We start from the raw sequence: 20,509 nt of genomic DNA, 5'->3' as shown, positions 1-20,509 counted from the left end.
TGTTAGGTCATTGTGCTACTTCTACATTATTAGAGGAACTGAACTCTAAGAGTTATGAAGTGTTTATGGAGAGTTAAAGGAGAACTGTACCTGGTGTTAAACCCTGTATGAAAAAATCTGTATGAACAGGATTTTGCTTTATTTCTATAATATTTATAATGATTTAATGATTTAGACTAAGCGTTTACTAGCGTTTCTCAGGTCAGCGAGACGTCTCTTTACCTGACTCCAGACTGAACAGTTTGAGACCATCTCCATGATAACCCACAGCAGCGTAGCCATCAGCTACCGCCACGGAGAGAGCAGCGTTCTCAGCGACTGCTGCATGTCTGGACACACTCGACTTTAAGGTTTTCTGTAATGGATGAGTAATCTTAATCACCACCATCATCACCATCATCATCAATACCACAATAATCAATAAGAAGTGTAAAACCTTTGTCTGGGACAGTACCTTTTCTTCTCCCAGAACAGAAACAGAGCATCCAAGACCTCCTGACCACAACTGAACCTGTTTAAAACACACAGACTCGATCAAAGCACACTCTATAATGCTCTATAATGCTCTATAATGATCATATGATCCACACGCTCATTCTGACAGACTGTAATACACTACAGGAAGCGTAGGGGGCGCTCTATAATGCTCTATAATGTTCATATGATCCACACGCTCATTCTGACAGACTGTAAAACACTACAGGAAGCGTAGGGGGCGCTCTATAATGCTCTATAATGCTCATATGATCCACACGCTCATTCTGACAGACTGTAATTCACTACAGGAAGCGTAGGGGGCACTCTATAATGCTCTATAATGATCATATGATCCACACACTCATTCTGACAGACTGTAATACACTACATGAAGCGTAGGGGGCGCTCTATAATGCTCTATAATGCTCATATGATCCACACGCTCATTCTGACAGACTGTAATACACTACAGGAAGCGTAGGGGACGCTCTATAATGCTCATATGATTCACACTTTCATTCTGACAGACTGTAATACACTACATGAAGCGTATATAATGCTCTATAATGCTCTATAATGCTCTAAAATGTTAATATGTTCCATACACAGATCATTGTTTGCTCACCATGCCATCGTGTCCGGCGGTCAGCAGCGTTTCTCCTCCAGGCAGGAAGCTCAGGGCCTCAGTGGAGCCGCGGTGAGCCTGATAGCGCCCCACACAGGCCAAGCCAGGAAAAGACCACAGCAGCACCTCGCCATCCAGACCACCAGAACACAGCAGAGAGGAGGAGGAGGGTGAGAAGGAGACACTGCGCACAGACGAGAGATGACCTGAGAGAGTCTGAGAGAGAGAAAGAAAGAGAGTGAGATTTAAAATAATGTTAATTATTAAGTTTCCATGCCAACCTCAGGCTCAGGCCCCTCCTCCTCACCTTCCATCTGTCTTGTTTGATCCAGTCCCACACTCGCACCGTTCCGTCCCAGCAGCCCACCGCCAGCAGACCCCCCTCAGAGTCAAACGTCACACAGTTCAGAGGGCAGGGGGTCAGCAGAGACACCACCTGCTTCCCCTTTTGAGACGACCACACCTGCACGTAACCATGACAACAGCAGAATACAATACTGCATCAAGAACAGTGATTCTCAATGGTTTCAGAATTATTACTCATAATAATAATAATAATAATAATAATAATAATAATAATAATTACAACTTATTACTGTTTATAAGTTTGGATTTACTGTTTTCAAAAAAAAAATAATTTAAACTTTAACTTATAAATACTAATATATAACATCCATACATCCATAATATTTAAAAGCTGGATGGAACTGATAGTTATATTTTTTTATGATAAAGTTTTTTTAATTAAATCTAAAAAGTAATGATTGACAATAACAGTATATAATATTTATAAATGTAAATATATTTACCATTTAATAACATTTTGAAATTCTAATGTTCTTGTTCTAATTTGAGATATTAAGCATTTTAACACCAGGTATAATATTTCTGAATCAAAATTAGTACCAAGAATACGTAATTTTTCAGTGCAGGTGTCAACAGACATTTACATCTAATGAAACTGAATATACTAAAAAACGTACAGTTCATAACACACAGTTTAAATATAGAAGAAATATGAATATTAAATATTTAAATAAGCAATATAAAGGGTGTAAAATTGGACTGTATATCCAGTCTGTACAGCTGAAGATTTACAGTGGATGTACAGTACAGCCTGGTTTCCTTCATTGTTTGAATCCTGTAGCTGCTTCTGAACACTGTGTAAATTATTCTGGATGAACGGACCAATAGAAATTCTCTAAATCACTTGGAATAATAATAATATAATAATAATAATAATTTACATTGACGACCAATTAGAGTTCAGAACATTCAGAACTGTATATATATATATATATATACAGTACAGGCCAAAAGTTTGGACACACCTTCTCATTCATTGCGTTTTCTGTATTTTCATGACTATTTACATTGTAGATTCTCACTGAAGGCATCAAAACTATGAATGAACACATGTGGAGTTCTGTACTTAACAAAAAAAGGTGAAATAACTGAAAACGTGTTTTATATTCTAGTGTCTTCAAAATAGCCACCCTTTGCTCTGATTACTGCTTTGCTCACTCTTGGCATTCTCTCAATGAGCTTCAAGAGGTAGTCACCTGAAATGGTTTTCCAACAGTCTTGAAGGAGTTCCCAGAGGTGTTTAGCACTTGTTGGCCCCTTTGCCTTCACTCTGCGGTCCAGCTCACCCCAAACCATCTCGATTGGGTTCAGGTCCAGTGACTGTGGAGGCCAAGTCATCTGGTGCAGCACTCCATCACTCTCCTTCTTGGTCAAATAGCCCTTACACAGCCTGGAGGTGTGTTTGGGGTCATTGTCCTGTTGAAAACTAAATGATGGTCCAACTAAACGCAAACCAGATGGGATGGCATGTCGCTGCAGGATGCTGTGGTAGCCATGCTGGTTCAGTGTGTCTTCAATTTTGAATAAATCCCCAACAGTGTCACCAGCAAAACACCCCCACACCATCACAGCTCCTCCTCCACGCTTCACAGTGGGAACCAGGCATGAGGAATCCATCGGTTCACCTTTTCTGCGTCTCACAAAGACACGGCGGTGAGAACCAAAGATCTCAAATTTGGACTCATCAGACCAAAGCACAGTTTTCCACTGGTCTAATGTCCATTCCTTGTGTTTTTTGGCCCAAACAAATCTCTTCTGCTTGTTGCCTCTCCTTAGCAGTGGTTTCCTAGCAGCTATTTGACCATGAAGGCCTGATTTGCGTAGTCTCCTCTTAACAGTTGTTCTAGAGATGGGTCTGCTGCTAGAACTCTGTGTGGCATTCAACTGGTCTGTGATCTGAGCTGCTGTTAACTTGCGATTTCTGAGGCTGGTGACTCGGATGAACTTGTCCTGAGAAGCAGAGGTGACTCTTGGTCTTCCTTTCCTGGGTCGGTCCTCGTGTGTACCAGTTTCGCTATAGCGCTTGGGGGAAGTTTTTGCAATTTTCCAGACTGACTGGCCTTCATTTCTTAAAGTAATGATGGCCACTTGTTTTTCTTTAGTTAGCTGATTGGTTCTTGCCATAATATGAATTTTAACAGTTGTCCAATAGGGCTGTCGGCTGTGTAGTAACCTGACTTCTGCACAACACAACTGATGGTCCCAACCCCATTTATAAAGCAAGAAATTACTAATTAACCCTGATAAGGCACACCTGAAAAACATTTCAGGTGACTACCTCTTGAAGCTCATTGAGAGAATGCCAAGAGTGTGCAAAGCAGTAATCAGAGCAAAGGGTGGCTATTTTGAAGACACTAGAATATAAAACATGTTTTCAGTTATTTCACCTTTTTTTGTTAAGTACAGAACTCCACATGTGTTCATTCACAGTTCTGATGCCTTCAGTGAGAATCTACAATGTAAATAGTCATGAAAATACAGAAAACGCAATGAATGAGAAGGTGGGTCCATAAATATATATAAACATAAACATCTCATATTTTAAATTTCAAAAGGTGTTCTTGCCTTTAGATTGGAGTCTAATGAGACGGTGGCAAAGTGTTTCTTGTCTGAGCTGATTTCACACCCTGTGATCCTGTTGGAGTGGGCGTTCAGGTGGGTCGTCCTTTAGAAAACAGAACAAACAGTGGTGAGTGTGTACAGCTCTCTTAACCTCAGTGACCTTGAATCTCTCCAACACACAGCAGGGATGCAGCCCTAATACACCACAGACAGCATAGGGGGCGCTCTATAATGCTTTATAATGCTTATATGATCTACACGCTCATTCTGACAGACTGTAATGCACTATGGGAAGTGTAGGGGGCGCTCTATAATGCTCTATAATGTGAACATGATTCACACGCTCATTATGAAAGACTGTAATACACTATAGGAAGCGTAGGGGGTGCTCTGTAATGCTCTATAATGGTAATATGATCCACACGCAGATTCATCTGTTTGCTCACCATGCTGACCTTTCCTCATGTACAATTATTTCACAGTTTTTGTTGTTGTTTTTTTTTGCTATTTAGACCAGCTGCTAAACAGATACATTGTGGACGTTTCCTGGCGCTCACCTGCAGCCACTGTTGATGTCCCACACCTCCACTTGCCCATCGTAGGACGTGGTGCTCAAGACATGGTCATCCAGAAACACGCAGCCGGAGATGCCATCACAGTTACTGACCAGCGACTTCACTTCCTTTGTGTGGACGACAAAGGTAAATCAATACTTTGGTGCTCCCATGTCTGTGTTACCTTCTGGCTCTATCTTTTTTTTTAATTAGGCGATTCTAGGCAGATCTGCCAGAGTCCATAACCATGGTAACGCTCTGGTAACGTTCACATACTCTGTCCTTCATATAAATCCAATCAGAACTCCCTTTACCTTTCATCCCTTTACCTTTTAAATAAAGTAAATGACCACCTACTTGTCCAGCCTGACACCAATGGAAGACTGACTGTCAGTGTAACCTATTAAAGCTCACTGTGAACCGCAGGTTGTACCTGGTTGGTGTGTGTCTGGATAATGTGTATGGTTCCCTGCTCCGTCCCAACCGCCACACACCTTCCGCCGGGACTCAGAGCCACGCAGGACGGCTCACACTGGAAGGTGGACACCAGCTCACTGCAACAGTCAGAACCAGCAATGAGGCACTGAGCTACATTTTAAACTGAGTGTCTAGAGCATCACGGCTTTCAGAATAACTCCACTAATATACATCAAAATCATCTACATTTTGATGAAATATACCTATATTTCTATACCACACATGCACTGCTATACAGTTTAACCCCCACAGAGAGAATAGTGCCAGCAGTTCGTACAGAAGTCTCTGTAGTTACTGAGTGACAAGCCTTGGAGTGTTAAGGGCTTAAATAAATGAGAGAGGATCAGCAGCACCATCACCAGCTGCTGTATACTATTCACAGGGCTCCTACTCTTTAACCAATTTCAAATTCCATGACCTTCCATGACTTTTAGTGGTTTGGTAACTTTGATCAATAATTTATAAATAGTTCTGATCAGAGGAGGACGGGTCGGGTCCCCCTAGTGAGTCTTGGTTCTTCCCAAGGTTTCTTCCTCCAGCTCTGAGGGAGGTTCTCCTTGCCACTGCCGCTGTTGGGGTCTGCTCACTGGGGGTCTTTGATCCTTCATGTCTTAAGTTATTTCTTTTTTTCTGTCTTAAGAAAAGTTTACAACTTTCAATTTTGCTATTTTCTATTATTATTTTTATTATTACATCCTTATTCAGTACTGGATAGCAGCATGTTTATTTTCCATGACTGTCTAGGTGTTGACAATTCACTGCTGAGATAGCAACGGACGTCTGACTGTTGACGAACGTCTGTCTAGGCTGTTTTCAGTCAGTGGAGCTCCTGCTGTGTTTTCCGCTGCTGAAATACACAGCAATACTCCAGAAACCGCGCCCATCTTTTCTCATTTTCTAGTCATTAACTGAATTTAACACAGAAATAAAATAATAAAAACATAAACTCCTTCATATTCAGAAGGATGGTGTCAGTCTCACCCAGTTTCCAGCTGTGGATCATCAGTGTTGTTCAGCTTCCTGACTGCATTCACTCCTCCCTCCTCCACCAGCCCCCGAGCCCAGCAGTGAGCAGAGGAGCTGACCGGTTCGTTTAGAGCCTGCTGCACAAACAGGGCCGGCCAGCGGGACAGGAGGGGGGCGTGGCGCTTCAGGAAAGAGTGACAGGCCTGAAGCTCCTTTAAATCACCTGTGGTTCATTTACAGAGGGAATACATAGCAATGCGTTCATCACAGGTGGTGCTCATGCTCTTGCACAGGTAGACCCAGTGATGGGGATTTGAACCCCTGCCCTTTTGCCATCAGATTGCACCAGAGTCCTCTTGGTTGGAGTGTATTACAACCTTATTTCCACACTGATTTCCCCTGTAAATGTTCAAGATCTCTCTGATTTAAGCTTGTGGATCCATCTGGGTCCCACCAGTCTCATTAAGCACTGATCATGAACCACATTTCCCATCTACCCGTACACAGCCCTGTATAATATATATGATGAAGGTATGGTAGGGGTCTATATTTAAGCCCCCTTTTTAGATTTTTGCTTAGCATGAAAACAGGCCTGATTACCTGAAGGTTCGGTCCAGCGCTGCTTGTCAGCTTCAGCTCTCTTTTCTAATGAAAAATAAGGAATACATTTCAGAAAATGAAAACAGTATGTGTATTCAGCATGATCTCATACAATGCTAATCCTGCTAATGCTTCCATCTCAAACATGTAGTAACTCATGTGATCGACTATCTCTCCTGTTCTGTGCACATTCTGTAAGGGGTAAGTGGCAGAGGGCAGAGGGCGTCGGCAGCGAGGCACTGTTACCCAAGGGTAACTCCAATCCCCAGAGGTCCTAGGGGTAATCAGTGCCAATCAGACACACCTGGTGGTCACAGCATTTAAGGCTCTGACAAACGGCACTTCTCTCTCACACCTTTATAGAGGGATGAGCGGTATGATGCACGAGAGAGAGAGAGAGAGACAGAGAGAGAGAGAGAGAGAGAGAGAGAGAGAGAGAGAAAGAGAGAGAGAGAAAGAGAGAGAGAGAATGAGAAAGAGAGAGAACGAGAGAGAGACAGCGAGAGAGAGAGAGACAGCGAGAGAGAGAATGAGAAAGAGAGAGAACGAGAGAGAGACAGCGAGAGAGAGAGACAGCGAGAAAGAGAGACAGCGAGAGAGAGAGAACGAGAGAGAGAGACAGCGAGAGAGAGAGACAGCGAGAGAGAGAGACAGCGAGAGAGAGAGAGAACGAGAGAAAGAGAGACAGCGAGAGAGAGACAGCGAGAGAGAGAGAGAGAGAGACAGAGAGAGAGAGAGAGAGAGAGAGAGAGAGACAGAGACAGAGAGAGAGAGAGACAGCGAGAGAGAGAGAGCGAGAGAGAGAGAGAGAGAGAGAGAGAGAGAAAAGAAAAGTTCAAAGGAAAAGAAGATAACAGGGGTTTAAAGGAAAGAAGCTGAAGAGATCACAGCTCAACAATCAAACAGATCAAATAAAGCTTTGATCTTTTGTTTAATTGTTTAAAGAGCTGCTTCAGGACTCCTCAGCCAAGAAGATAAAGCAGGCCTGTTTCCAGCAGATGTAGCTATGCTATAATTTCCCATCATTTAAGCACAGCCATAAACACAAAGATTCATTCAACATAGGCCAAAAATATTAACACATATAATATGTTAATAAAAGTCTCACCAAACAGGATGTACGTCTCTAGGAGAGTGTGCAGGAGTCCATGGCATACATTAGCAAGCAGAAAAAAGTAATTGGACAGCAGTAAAAGCATGGGCTGCCACTGCTTGCTCTCCATCTGGGAATAAAGATAAAATGATAAGATTTAACCAGTGATTTTGGGATCCTGCAGAAGCTGAAGTGTTAAAATCGTAAAGAAGAGCACCGACCACATGGGCAAGAAGATGGACCAGAGCGTCTGTCTCACAGTGAAGAAACGTGTCTTTACCATGAGGGTCCGACCGCACCCAGAGATGAGCTGCATAACACAAGACAAACAGACATTCCCACACATTTCCACACACAGTTTTTCCACCTTTACTTAAACCCATGACATGTCTGGTGTCTGAAGTTCTGCTTCTTCAGTCCTACACTGGAGCTGCACTCTATGGATGACTGTAGAAAACATGGACGCTGTGGTCCCGTTCCTCTCCGCTCTACACAAATGAAGCCAAAACTGTCCGCCATGCTGTCGAACTTGTTGAGACAGTTGAGACCAGAGGCAGAGCCACACTCGCTGTCTCATTCGCTAGACCCGTCCCCTTCTCCCAGACCGAGCCTCAGTGTCTCAGACCGTCTTCACTGAGCTTTCAGCACTGAAGCAGAGCGGATTTCCCCCTGGATTTCCAGTTTGTCGGTAAGTGGACGCTCCAACAGTAAAAGTGCAGGTCCTGCTGCAGTGATTGACTGTCTGTCAATCACTTCATTCCTAAGTGTAGCCCCGCCTTCTTCCGATAGAGCAGAGTAAGGGTTAAACACTTCATTTTTCGGGGGGATGGGGGGGGGGATAAAAAATGGGCCGATATCAGCACAGGGAGACTGAGAGTAACTGCTGGAGTTTGGAGACGCTGGAGATGGAAAGACAGTTTAGATGAGGAAGATGAGACGGGAAATGGGCGGGGCTGTTTTGTCCTTGAGACATACAGGGATAGGTGGAGCTACACTACATGACATACTGCAACCAGCCAGCAGAGGCGCTAGATTAGACCGGTGGTGGCTTCACTTTTGAGAGACGTCACGCTCGCTGCCCATGCTTTCTACAGTCATGCTAATTGGCACTCCACCTGACTTGACCCATCAACTACATTTGGGGTAGGAGGTCAGCTGGAACTACACTTAAAGGATCTGTTTGATTACCTGCCAGTATCAGATGCGCTCTGGATCTGTCCCCCTCAGTGGAGAGATAAAGAAGCTCAAAAGCTGACCTCACATCCGGATGGATCAGAGCCAGGGGCTCGTCCGGCTCGTGAGAGAGAGATGGGCGGATCAAGCTGCAGTATAAAGAGAAGGAAGAAAGGTCAGATATGTTTTTATTAATAATCTAAACAGAGATGATTAAGAGCCCTGTCTCACACCCTGCTCAAGGCGGCTGCGATGCTCATCACTGTCTTCCACCCCACCATCAGTCTATTTCCACTCCTTCCTCCTGCGTGGTTTAAACAGCAGCGCTGCTTGTGAATATCTCTATGCTGATGGGCGCGGTGGTCTGGAAATGAGGGGTGTTCAGGTCAGTTTCTGGAGTATTGCTGTGTATCTCAGCAGAGGAAAACACAGCAGGAGCTCCACTGACTGAAAACAGTCTAGACAGACGTTCGTTCATCAACAGTCAGACGCTCGTTGCTATCTCAGCAGTGAATTGTCAACACAGGCGCGTGCAGCCTGACGCTCGTACCCCCCCCCACGCTCTACACCACCGAAACAGCAACCCCCCAAGGTCAGTCTGACCGCACCTGGCTCTTAAAGGGATGGTGAGAGACACGCTGATTGGTTTATTACTGCACGTTACGCCCAAAACAAACACACCCATGATTCATTAAGAGACTCGGTACATGACTTTTGTGAGTTTCGAGCCAAGCAAGACGTACTTTTCCTGTCGTTACCATAGCAAAGACACACTGACACGCCCCCTAAATCAAGCTGCACGGTGCACGGTTGACGGCTTGCCTAAAAATCGCTAAAATAGGGCCACTAAAGATGAACTGCACTAAATGTATGTGCACTATTATGATTTCATAGTGGAGGAAATCCAGACTGAATGGCCCTCATTTATTACAGCTGCAGAAAAACAAGCACAAATATGAAGGCTTGTGAGTTTATTAGGTGGTCCAGTCAGGGGCCTTCATGGATTTTCACCACCACCTCAGCACCAGATGCTTCATCATTCCATAGGCTACAGTGTATGTGTAACGTACCCACTATTATCTGCAGACTATTACTATGTTTTACCTGTGTAATACCATTTCATTTTATTATTCAATGTTATTTTAAATTTCATATTTTTTATCATGATAATTAGGTGCTCTAGGGGGCCCCCTGGTGGCATTGGGGCCCTAAGCGGTCGCGTAATTGGATTATGCCTTGGGCCAGCTCTGGGCCCAGTCACTGTTTGAGCTCATACAGTACGTATACAGTCCCATAGACATCATATTACAACCCTCACCCCTGTAAACTCTGAGCCAGCTGAGAGAAGACGGCCATGGGCACTCGGCTCCTTGGGCTTCGGGCAGCTGTAAGCGCTTTCTGCCAGGTCAGCGGGCCTTGTGTGGAGTTCAGGTCAGTGCACAGGTTCAACACAGCATACAGATCCCTCTCCCTCAGACCTGCAGAGACAAAAAACAGCTTGGTGGGTGGAAGGACTAAATCTAGACAATGTTAAATAATGATGATGATGAAGGACGCAGTACCTGTGGAGCTGACGGTCAGCGCTGCCAGCGTCCAGTCCAGCCCTGCAGCTCCATACTGAGACTGCAGCCTGAGCAGAATGTGCTGCACCAGCTCACACAGTGATGGAGGAAGAGTCTGCAGGTTCTTCTTCATCTGGAGAACATGATCAAGATATGGAGTAAGGAAGAGCATGCTGATTATTATTGTGATCATTTAAATTTTCACACTAAATGGACAAAAGTATTGGGACACCTGCTCATTCGTTGCTTCTTCTGAAATCAAGGCTATTAGAAAGAGCTGATCCTGCTTTTGTTGGAGTAACTGTCTCTACTGTCCAGGGAAGAAGACTTTCTGCTAGATTCTGGAGGAGGAGCATTGCTGTGAGGATTTGATTGGATTCAGTGACAGGAGCGATAGTGAAGTCAGGATGTCGGAAGATGATCACCACCCCACCTCATCATCCCCAACTCGCCAACTCATCCTAAAAGTACTGGATGGAGCTTCACCACCATCATTCCAGAGAACACAGTTCCTCCACTGCTCCACAGCTCCTCAATGCTGGGGGGCTTTATACCCCTCTAGTCCACGCCTGGCATTAGGCAGCATGGAGCCAATTGGTTAATGTTCTAAATTTGCCTTTTCTATCAGCAGTACTTCTCTACAGGGACTATTTGTGTCAGCAATGGTTACTTAAGGTAGATCAATGGAAAATTTATTAGAAGGGGTGTCCACAAACACTTGGGCATGAAGTGTATGTGTGGGTATAGACAGACGGACAGACAGAGAGATAGACAGAGAGATAGACAGAGACACAGACAGGTAGACAGAAAAATAGATAGACAGATAGATACACAGAGAGACAGATAGATAGAAAAATAGATAGACAGACAGACAGACAGAAAATAGATAGACAGACAAACAGACAGACAGACAAACAGACAGACAGATAACTAGATAGACAGACAGATAGATACATAGACAGACAGACAGGCAGGCAGACAGATAGACAGATAGACAGACAGATAGATAGACAGAGAGACAGATAAACAGACAGATAGACAGAAAAATAGATAGACAGACAGACAGGCAGAAAAATAGATAGACAGACAGATAGACAGAGAGACAGTTAGATAGACAGACAGATAGACAGAGAGACAGACAGATGGACAGATAGATAGACAGAGAGACAGTTAGATAGACAGACAGACAGTTAGATAGACAGATAGATAGACAGAGAGACAGACAGATGGACAGATAAATTGATAGACAGACAGATAAATAGACAGACAGACAGACAGATAGACAGATAGATAGACAGAGAGACAGACAGATGGACAGATAAATTGATAGACAGACAGACAGATAAATAGACAGACAGACAGTTAGATAGACAGACAGATAGACAGACAGAAAAATAGATAGACAGACAGACAGATAGACAGGTACATAGAACTACTACAAATTCTTTGTATTTAAATATTAAATAAAACAATAAAATAAAATATTAGTAATATGTAAATCTACACTGCATTATTATTGTTTTAATACAAAAATAAATATGATTAATATTAAGCTGGTAATTGTATTACATCATTATCTTAATTTATTAATTTAGTTTTATTGATATATCAGGGATTTATATCACTACGATCTGACTGACCTCTCTCCAAAAGGCCCTGAAAAAGCAGGACATCCAGCATCCAGCAAATACAAATAAACACAATTTTCAATTTAAGCAACATCTGTTTCATTCAGCACAAATCATCATCATCATCATCATCATCATCATCTCACCGTTTCAAAGGAGGCGTAGTTCCTCAGCTCCTCGCAGGTCAGGCGGAGGTAGAACGGGCTCACGGCCCCTTTCTTCATCAGCAGTGTCTGAAGCTGCAGAGTCAAACAGCAGGAGGTTCAGAGGTTCAGTGTTCTGATGCTACCTGCACTCACAGCTGCGCTCACCACCGTCTCCACCGCTCACCATCTGAGTCCCACCTGGTTATTGAAGGCAGAATCACTCAGCTTCTTCCCGTACACACTCAGCTGCTTCTGCACGATCTCCTTCCTGTCCGGCAGAGGCAGCTGGCCCAGTGGGAACACCACACACCCTCTCTTCTTGGCGATGGCGGTCCGAAGGGCCGAGTCTCTGGTGACACTCAGGACCAGACAGACACCCTGAGAGAAGTACGGCCGACATATTTGCTTCAGGTTAGGATTATTAAAATCCACCGCTAATAAATCTGCACAAGACCCCTGTTTACATGCGTCGTTTCTACACTGAATTAAATTTCATATTTCTAATATTTCTTTCTTGCTTAGACTGTGGTTGGTGTGACGCAACAGATAACACCACTACCTGCCACTGAGCTACCTCACCATGTGGGAGACTGGGGTTCGATTCCTGGTCTGGGTTACTATGCTGCGCTACACCAATAAGAGTCCTTGGGCAAGACTCCTAACACTACACCGACCCACCTCTGTAATACGAGTGACCTTGTAAGTCGCTCTGGATAAGAGCGTCAGCTAAATGCCATTAATGATAAATGTAAATGTAAATGTAGACTTTTGCAGTACAGGTTTTTAAAATGTTTAAAATATAGTTTTATTGTATTGACCGTCAACTTACCAGCCCTGCTTTATGGAATATTTTCTTTTTGAAAATGAAACAAAGTAAAAAACCAAAACAACCCCAAAAACATATATACATATACACAATTATTCAAAAATATATATTAGTAACAATAAAATGCGACAGAATACAAATAAATAAATATATTTTTAATAATAATAATATATATATGTGATTAATGTAATAAATTAGTATTAAACACATATTTGATTAAGTAGTTAAAATCATTAGAACTTATATTTCGTGCCACATTTAATTATTTTTATTCAACTTTAATTTTACCATCATTTATTTGCCATAATTGCCATTATTCTGATAATAATAATAAACATTCAGCTTGTAGGAATTGAGGAACTGTGTATGATTATAAACTGTTATTATTATTATTGTTGTTGTTGTTGTTATTATTATTAATATTTTTATGTTTTTGAGTCTTGAGATTTTTAATAACTAATTTAAACTGCAGCATGTACGTACACACACACACACACACACACACACACACACACACACACACACGATCTTGCCTTGGGAAGGTGTTCTGGTATCCATTCAGAAACTGCTTGACCCCTCGGGTCGTGCACATTATCCACACCATCAATCAGTAACGCCACAGTCTTCCCTCTCCTCAGCTCGGCCACCTGAGAGAGAAACTCTGACAGCAGGTCTCTGAAACGGCAAGAGACGCTTTATTAACTAAAAGTTGAGGATTCATTTATTTATAAATGCTGCAGACCTGGTGCATTTATTCATTATTCAATATTATTAAATTATGAAATTATTTAAAATGTAATTTTCCATGGTTGTTGCAGAGCAGTATAAACAACCCTGTATTTAAAATTACTGCAATTTTACTCACCGACAGCTTCACTCCATAAACTCACAGGTAATCTCAGGTGATTTCACACGGTACATAGTTTCGCTCAATTCACCTCACCTGTAGGGTGTGCTGGTGAGCAGCTCCTCCTCCTGCTCTTTCCTCCTCCTCAGCCACTGGACGAGGCAGCGTAGGAGGTGCTCTACGCCAGAAGCTGATCGGCTAGCGGCGGTGGAATAGGATATGACATCACAAACTGGCACTTTCCTGTGCTTATCCGGAGTTTGGAGCGCATGAGCCAGACCAGCCTGAGAGACACAAGGAGCGAAAGCGTGACATAAAGAAAAGCAAAATTAAAATCATTCAAATTATTTTTAAAAATAATAATAATTTTAAAAAATCACAAATAAATTTAACTAAAAATAATAACTATTGTATTTTAATTAACTTTTGTTAATGAATAATTCCACTTTTTGTGGTATTACATATAAAGATGTGATATAAATGCTAAATATAATGTATTATTGTTATTATTATTATTATTATTATTTCTGTTGTTGTCATAGTTATATACATATATTACCATAAACGCAGTCTTGCCCTCTCCGTGAGCGCCCTCCACCAGCAGGATTCCTCCTTTTTGCTGGCACTCCTGAATTTTCTCCATCGCCAGAGAAACAAGTTTCTTTCGGCCATGGAAGCTCCGCCTCTGAGCGTCCTGATGCACTTCCTGTTCCCTAATCTCCAACGTCAGGTCAGCCTCGTCTACTTCCTAAACATGGATTCATCAAAGGAAAGAAAAGGAAAGGAGAAGAAGCTCTCTGTAATGGTGAAACAGCGACTTTCAAACAGTGTATCATTTCTAACAGCATGAGATCAATATAAAATATTAATAATAAATAAAAGAAATAATAAATAAAACATTTTATATAAAAGTATTAACACAGTCTTATATATATATATATATATATATATATATATATATATATATATATATAAATATATATATATATATACACACACACACACACACACAATTATACAACATAAAAGTAATGATTAAATGTGACAATACGATATATACATCTATACATATATATATTTAAAATAATATGTAATGAATAAGTATTAAATACATATTAAATTAAGTAGTTAAAATCTTATATTTTGTGCCACATTTAATTATTTCTATTCAACTTTAATTTTACCATCATTTATTTATTGCCATAATTCTGATATGAAAGTCAGTTAGAGCTTCTACTGCACTTGCTGTGTTTTGTATAGTTTAGTATTATTTTGTAAACTGTAATTATTATTATTATTGTTATTAATATTTTGTGTGTTTTTGAATCTTGAAATTTTTAATAAAGCAGTCATATCAGAATATTATAAGTATCAGCAAAGTCTAATTTTAAAAGAATTGAGGAACTGTGTATTGATTGTAAACTGTTAATAATAATAATAATAATAATAATATTGTTATTAATTTTTTGTTTTATTAGTTTTTGAGTCTTGAGATTTTTAATAAAGCAGTCATATCAGAATATTATCAGTATCAGCTCGATTTCCTATTTAGGAGAACTATAGTAGACCTATAATACCAGACTGTGCAAAACTCCAGCTCTGCTGTGTCTGATCCTCTCCTATCAGCAGCCCAACACACACTACTAACACACTAACTCGCCACCACCAGGTCAGTCAGTGCCATTGCAGTGCTGAGAATGCTGACCCACCACCCAAAAAATACTACAGTCTGTTCTGTGGTGGTCAGTCCTGTGGGGTCCTGAGCACTGAAGAACAGGAGGAGAGGAGGAGGCTGATAACAGAGTCTGCAGAGGATCAGATGGAGACAGTCTGGAGTTGGAGAACGACACAGTGCTGCTGTAATGGACCGAGTTCATTCGAAACCAGGGGTGGTCATAATATTCTGATCTGACCGTGTTCTTGTTCTTGTTACTGAAGAAATAAAGTCCAGTGAACGGGGGTCCACTGTTCAGTCCCTCCCACTCATTCATATTAATATTAATAACTGAGTAAATGATTAATACTTTAAGTCACGCCGCTGAAGACAGAATCTCAGAGAGGTTCTAAATTCTGACCTCCACAAAAAAAACCTTCTCCAAGGCCTCCCACAGATCCTCCAGCGCAGCTTTCGCAAAAACCTCCAGACCTCTCACGTACGGCCTTCCGTCCACAACCCCGCCCCACTCACACGGGTAACTACAGACACAGAGAGAGCGAGAGAGAGATGGATGGATGAACAGACAGACAGGCAGAGAGACGGGCAGACAGACGTGTGTAAATTTGGATGGGCAGAACATCCTCATTCATTTTACGGTAATTATACAAAATAAGCACAGGTCATTTATATGCATGACCTCATTAACTAGAACCTTTCTGATTGGCTGTTTCTAAACATTCATGTAAAGACACTGCAGCCATGTTGACTTTATGAGTATGCATCAGTATCATTACCGTGGAATAATACGTATACATACACTGCATGTCCAAAAGTTTGTGGACACCTCTTCTAATGAATGCATTCAGCTGACACAGATGTGTAAATGCACACACACACACACACAGCTTGTCTAGTCTCTGTAGAGAAAAAGTACTGCCAATAGAATAAATAGGACTTTCTGGAGCAGATCAACAAAAGAGGTGGGCTAGGGGTGTATTAAAAGCCCCTCAGCATTGAGCTGTGGAGGAGTGGAGGAACTGTGTTCCCTGGAATGATGGTGGAGCTCCATCCAGGTGGAGCTCTTGTTGCTAAATGCAATCAAATTCTCACAGCAATGCTCCTAATCTCCAAATTCTAGTAGAAAGTCTTCTTCTCTAGACAGTTGAGACAGTTACTTCTACAAAAGCAGGATCAACTCTTTTTAATACCCTTGATTTCAGAAGATGTCCCAATACTTTTGTCCACAACAATACAGTACAATAGACAGTTCTGATAGGATCACTTACTCTTCTGTGACTCTCAGCTGGTTACTCTGGATCCATCCTTTCAGCTGGTTCATCTTTGCTGCTGCTTGGCTGGACTCGGCTGTGAAATCCCCTCTCCACTCCGCAGGTACGGATCTGAGCAGTTTACAGCAGATCAGACAGACATGTGCAGCAGGGACAGATATCAGACAGAGACAGAGATCCAGGGTGCGCTGGACCTACCTGGCCAGGTGAGGCGATCTAAAGTAGAAGAACATTCGACTCTGGGCGGAGTCTGGATACAGAGCCTGAAACTGATGGATCTCCATCTCTGTGATCGACATCCCATCAGGGGCCGAATTCAGCTGGGAGATCGAGAGAAAAGCAAACAAAACAAAAGCTAATGGAGTAGTAATAGCGCCCTCTTGTGGAGACTCCTCAGCCTGTTTAGTCTAGGAGGTGCTTCCTATCTAAAAACACTCCTGTAAAAGTCATCCAGTAACAGAGAGAATGTATGCAGTCGTGTCAATAACCTGCACTTCAACAAAGTCTCCCATAAACCTTGTATCTCCTACTGTCCAACTAAGCTAGTGGTCAAAAATGACCATTACACAATAACTAATACAGCATCATTCATATCCTGCCCTTACCCAGTGGTACTGAGGAAGGTCAGGCAGCGCAGGCCGAGGTGGCACCAGCCCGTATCTCTCCCCCAGGATGCCGATAAGCAGCTGGCTGCGGCACACCTCAGAGAGACAGAGCTGGGTGGCCTGGCTGGACTCCTCCTCGGTAACGCCCCAGCGCAGTTCCACCTCCTGCAGGTAGAGGCAATGTGGAGCTGCGCGGCGCCGCAGCTCTGGGAACACACTCCGCACCAGAACGTCCCTCTCAGCGTGCATGTCCCTGAAGGTGGAGGAGATGAACACACGCACCCCACGCCACCTGAGGCCGGGGGGTGGGGGCGGTTAGAGAAGTGTGGTGCCTGGTTCCCACACAGAGCCCTGACCCCAACCCCATCCAACACTCCATATTAATGCCTGTGTCATAAAAGCTCCTGTAGGTGTAATGTGAAGGTGTCCCAATACTTTTGTCAATATAGTGTCTCTACATCACAACATCCTGTTGTGTTCTCTAATACGTAGCTGATCTCTGGCATGTGGCTACCTGAGTTTTGGAGCGACGGGCAGTGGGACAATGTCGGCTGCTCTCTCAGGTTTGGTGGCGCCTCCTGCTGGAGGAGGGATGTTGTGCAGCTTGTCAATGCGCTCGACATGGTCCAAGAACCTGGAAGACCCTCTCTCTGAGACAAACCTGCACACACAGAACCTGTTCAAACACCTGAACGAATAGACCGAGCCTGCTTCTGTCTGCAATAATGGGCTTATTAAAGAATCTAACCATGATTTAAGTTTAATATTAAAATATATGACTTTAAAGGTATTGATTAACTATCAATATCAAAACTCTTACCTGAGGATCTGCTCACTAAACCCACACAGGTACACATTTCTGGTGTCTCCAGGATCAGTAGTGTAGTGTGTACTTAAAAAAACAAACACACACACACACACACACACACACACACAAGCACAGAGATCATCACTGCTCCAACAGCAACAGCAAACAGAACTACCACCTGATTCTTTACAACAGAGCCCAACACTGACCCGCATCGTCCGGTTCAGACCGGTACTGGTATTGCTACTGTGAGTGTGACTGTGTGAGGTCTTCTGGGGAGTGTTAGGTGGAGTGTGTAAGACTGAATGCTGTCCTGTGTGAAACTCACGCTGGTCTCATTATTATATTGACCAGTAAAGGATCACTGAGCGCCTCCTTTCTGTACTTCTCCAGAATCTGTTCTGTTAAATAGTACGGCCGGACATCATTCACCACGATTAAATTATCCACCTGCAGAGAGAGAGAGAGAGGGGGGGTTGAGTCCTATTATTTATTATTATTTATTATTTTTTTCCATTCTTTATTTTTGGATTTTTATCTTTTATTTCTTTCTAGAATTAAAAAAATGGCTTTTTTATCACTTTTCTTTCTAAATTTCTTCTTCCTTTTACCCTTTTAGTTTTTTTTCTTTCCTTCTTTTTGCCTTTTTATACTCCATATTTTTAATTGTTATTTTTGTCTTTCTTTCTTTTTTAATTCAAACTTTTAATATTTTTTATTATTATTTTTTCTCTCTTTAACCATTGCTTTCCATCTTTATTTCTTTTTCTTTCACCCACCTTCTTTCCCTCTATTCTTTATTATTTTCTTTAAATATTTCTCTTTTTCTTGCCTTATTTTCTTTTTTTAGTTTTCTACTTTCCTCTTTTATTTCTCTCATTTTTCTGTTATTTTCCTATTTGTATTACATTTGAGTATACATGTTTAAATATAATATTAAATTATATTATATTTGAGTGCATAGAGCATAATTATGTATTACATTTGCATATAATAATAATAATAATAATAATTCACATCAGTCTGACAGCACATAAACACAAATACATAAACAAGATACAGAACCTTTGTTTTCTCTTCAATCAGCTTGAAGAAGAAGTTTTCAAATGAAATCATCTCAGATGGGCTGGAATATTCCTAAAGTGGAGAAAAACGATAAATTAACATTAATTAACATCAATCAGCAACATCATCAATCAACACCATCACTAAACATCAATCAATCAACACCATGAACCAACAGCATCACTCAACACCATCAACCAACATCAATCACTAAAGATCAATCACTCAACATCACTCAACACCACCAATCAATATATTGAATCAAAATCATCAATCAACAGCATCACTCAACACCAATCAACAACACCATCAAACATCAATCACTAAACATCAATCACTCAATACCACCAATCAATATATTTAATCAACAGCATCACTCAACATCATGAACCAACAGAATCACTCAACACCAATCAACAACATCATCAAACAACATCAATCACTCAATACCACCAATCAATATATTTAATCAACATCATCAACACCATGAACCAACAGCATCACTCAACACATTAATCACTAGACATCAATCACTCAATACCACCAATCAATATATTTAATCAACATCATTAATCAACACCATTAACCAACAGCATCACTCAACACCATCAACCAACATCAATCAACAACACCATCAACCAACACCATCAATCAACATAAATGGCTAAACATCAATCACTAAACTATCAATTCCTCAACACCGCCAATCAAAATATTAAATCAACAATCAACATCAATCAACATCAATCACTAAACACCACCAATCAATATATTTAATCAACATCACCAATCAACAGCATCACTCAACACCAGCACACTGAACCTGAACATGGGTCTTATCTGCGCTACATTTGGAGTCCACTCTGCTCCACTTAAACTATCTGAAGGTGGGATTTCTAGACCAGGAGATGCCAATTTTTGAGAAGACCACACAATTGTGTCCTAAAGTGGACCTTAAAAAAGGTAACAGAAGGATGAGCTCTTCAACATGAACATAGTTCTGAATTCACTGAAGTTCTGACGGTTTAGGACAGAACAGGGGTGGGCAGTGAGGGCCGGAGCCCAGCACAGTGTGCAGATTTCCCTGCTCTAACAGGCCGACTAAACCTGACCATTAACAGGTGAGCTGAATCAGGTGGAATCCACAGGATTGAGCAGGAATCCGAATCCGGCCCTCATGACC

At 41.8% G+C, this 20,509-nt stretch overlaps 1 protein-coding gene across 1 annotated transcript in view; it reads right to left on the bottom strand.

Moving 5' to 3' along the window:
- The window catches only part of tep1 (telomerase-associated protein 1), a 55,818-nt gene that overhangs the window by 14,006 nt on the left and 21,303 nt on the right, over positions 1-20,509 (bottom strand). The window contains exons 16-42 of the mRNA XM_072691375.1: positions 19,327-19,398; positions 18,590-18,711; positions 18,274-18,345; positions 17,968-18,114; positions 17,454-17,745; positions 17,047-17,168; positions 16,846-16,959; positions 15,978-16,098; positions 14,462-14,650; positions 13,999-14,186; positions 13,589-13,730; positions 12,428-12,607; positions 12,230-12,322; positions 10,456-10,588; positions 10,212-10,371; positions 8,909-9,042; positions 7,942-8,030; positions 7,736-7,850; positions 6,628-6,672; positions 6,043-6,250; positions 5,018-5,138; positions 4,588-4,712; positions 4,034-4,133; positions 1,410-1,565; positions 1,103-1,318; positions 455-511; positions 223-355 (exon numbers count right to left, since the gene is read on the bottom strand). Of these exons, the coding sequence (XP_072547476.1) occupies positions 223-355; positions 455-511; positions 1,103-1,318; positions 1,410-1,565; positions 4,034-4,133; positions 4,588-4,712; positions 5,018-5,138; positions 6,043-6,250; positions 6,628-6,672; positions 7,736-7,850; positions 7,942-8,030; positions 8,909-9,042; positions 10,212-10,371; positions 10,456-10,588; positions 12,230-12,322; positions 12,428-12,607; positions 13,589-13,730; positions 13,999-14,186; positions 14,462-14,650; positions 15,978-16,098; positions 16,846-16,959; positions 17,047-17,168; positions 17,454-17,745; positions 17,968-18,114; positions 18,274-18,345; positions 18,590-18,711; positions 19,327-19,398 (3,646 nt within the window). The remainder of the gene's footprint in view (positions 1-222; positions 356-454; positions 512-1,102; positions 1,319-1,409; positions 1,566-4,033; positions 4,134-4,587; positions 4,713-5,017; positions 5,139-6,042; positions 6,251-6,627; positions 6,673-7,735; positions 7,851-7,941; positions 8,031-8,908; positions 9,043-10,211; positions 10,372-10,455; positions 10,589-12,229; positions 12,323-12,427; positions 12,608-13,588; positions 13,731-13,998; positions 14,187-14,461; positions 14,651-15,977; positions 16,099-16,845; positions 16,960-17,046; positions 17,169-17,453; positions 17,746-17,967; positions 18,115-18,273; positions 18,346-18,589; positions 18,712-19,326; positions 19,399-20,509) is intronic.

The sequence above is a fragment of the Salminus brasiliensis genome, chromosome 11 (assembly GCF_030463535.1).
Source record: "Salminus brasiliensis chromosome 11, fSalBra1.hap2, whole genome shotgun sequence".
NCBI classification, from domain to species: domain Eukaryota; kingdom Metazoa; phylum Chordata; class Actinopteri; order Characiformes; family Bryconidae; genus Salminus; species Salminus brasiliensis.
Note: the sequence above shows the minus strand (reverse complement) of the source record. Positions and strands in the feature narration are given on the sequence as shown.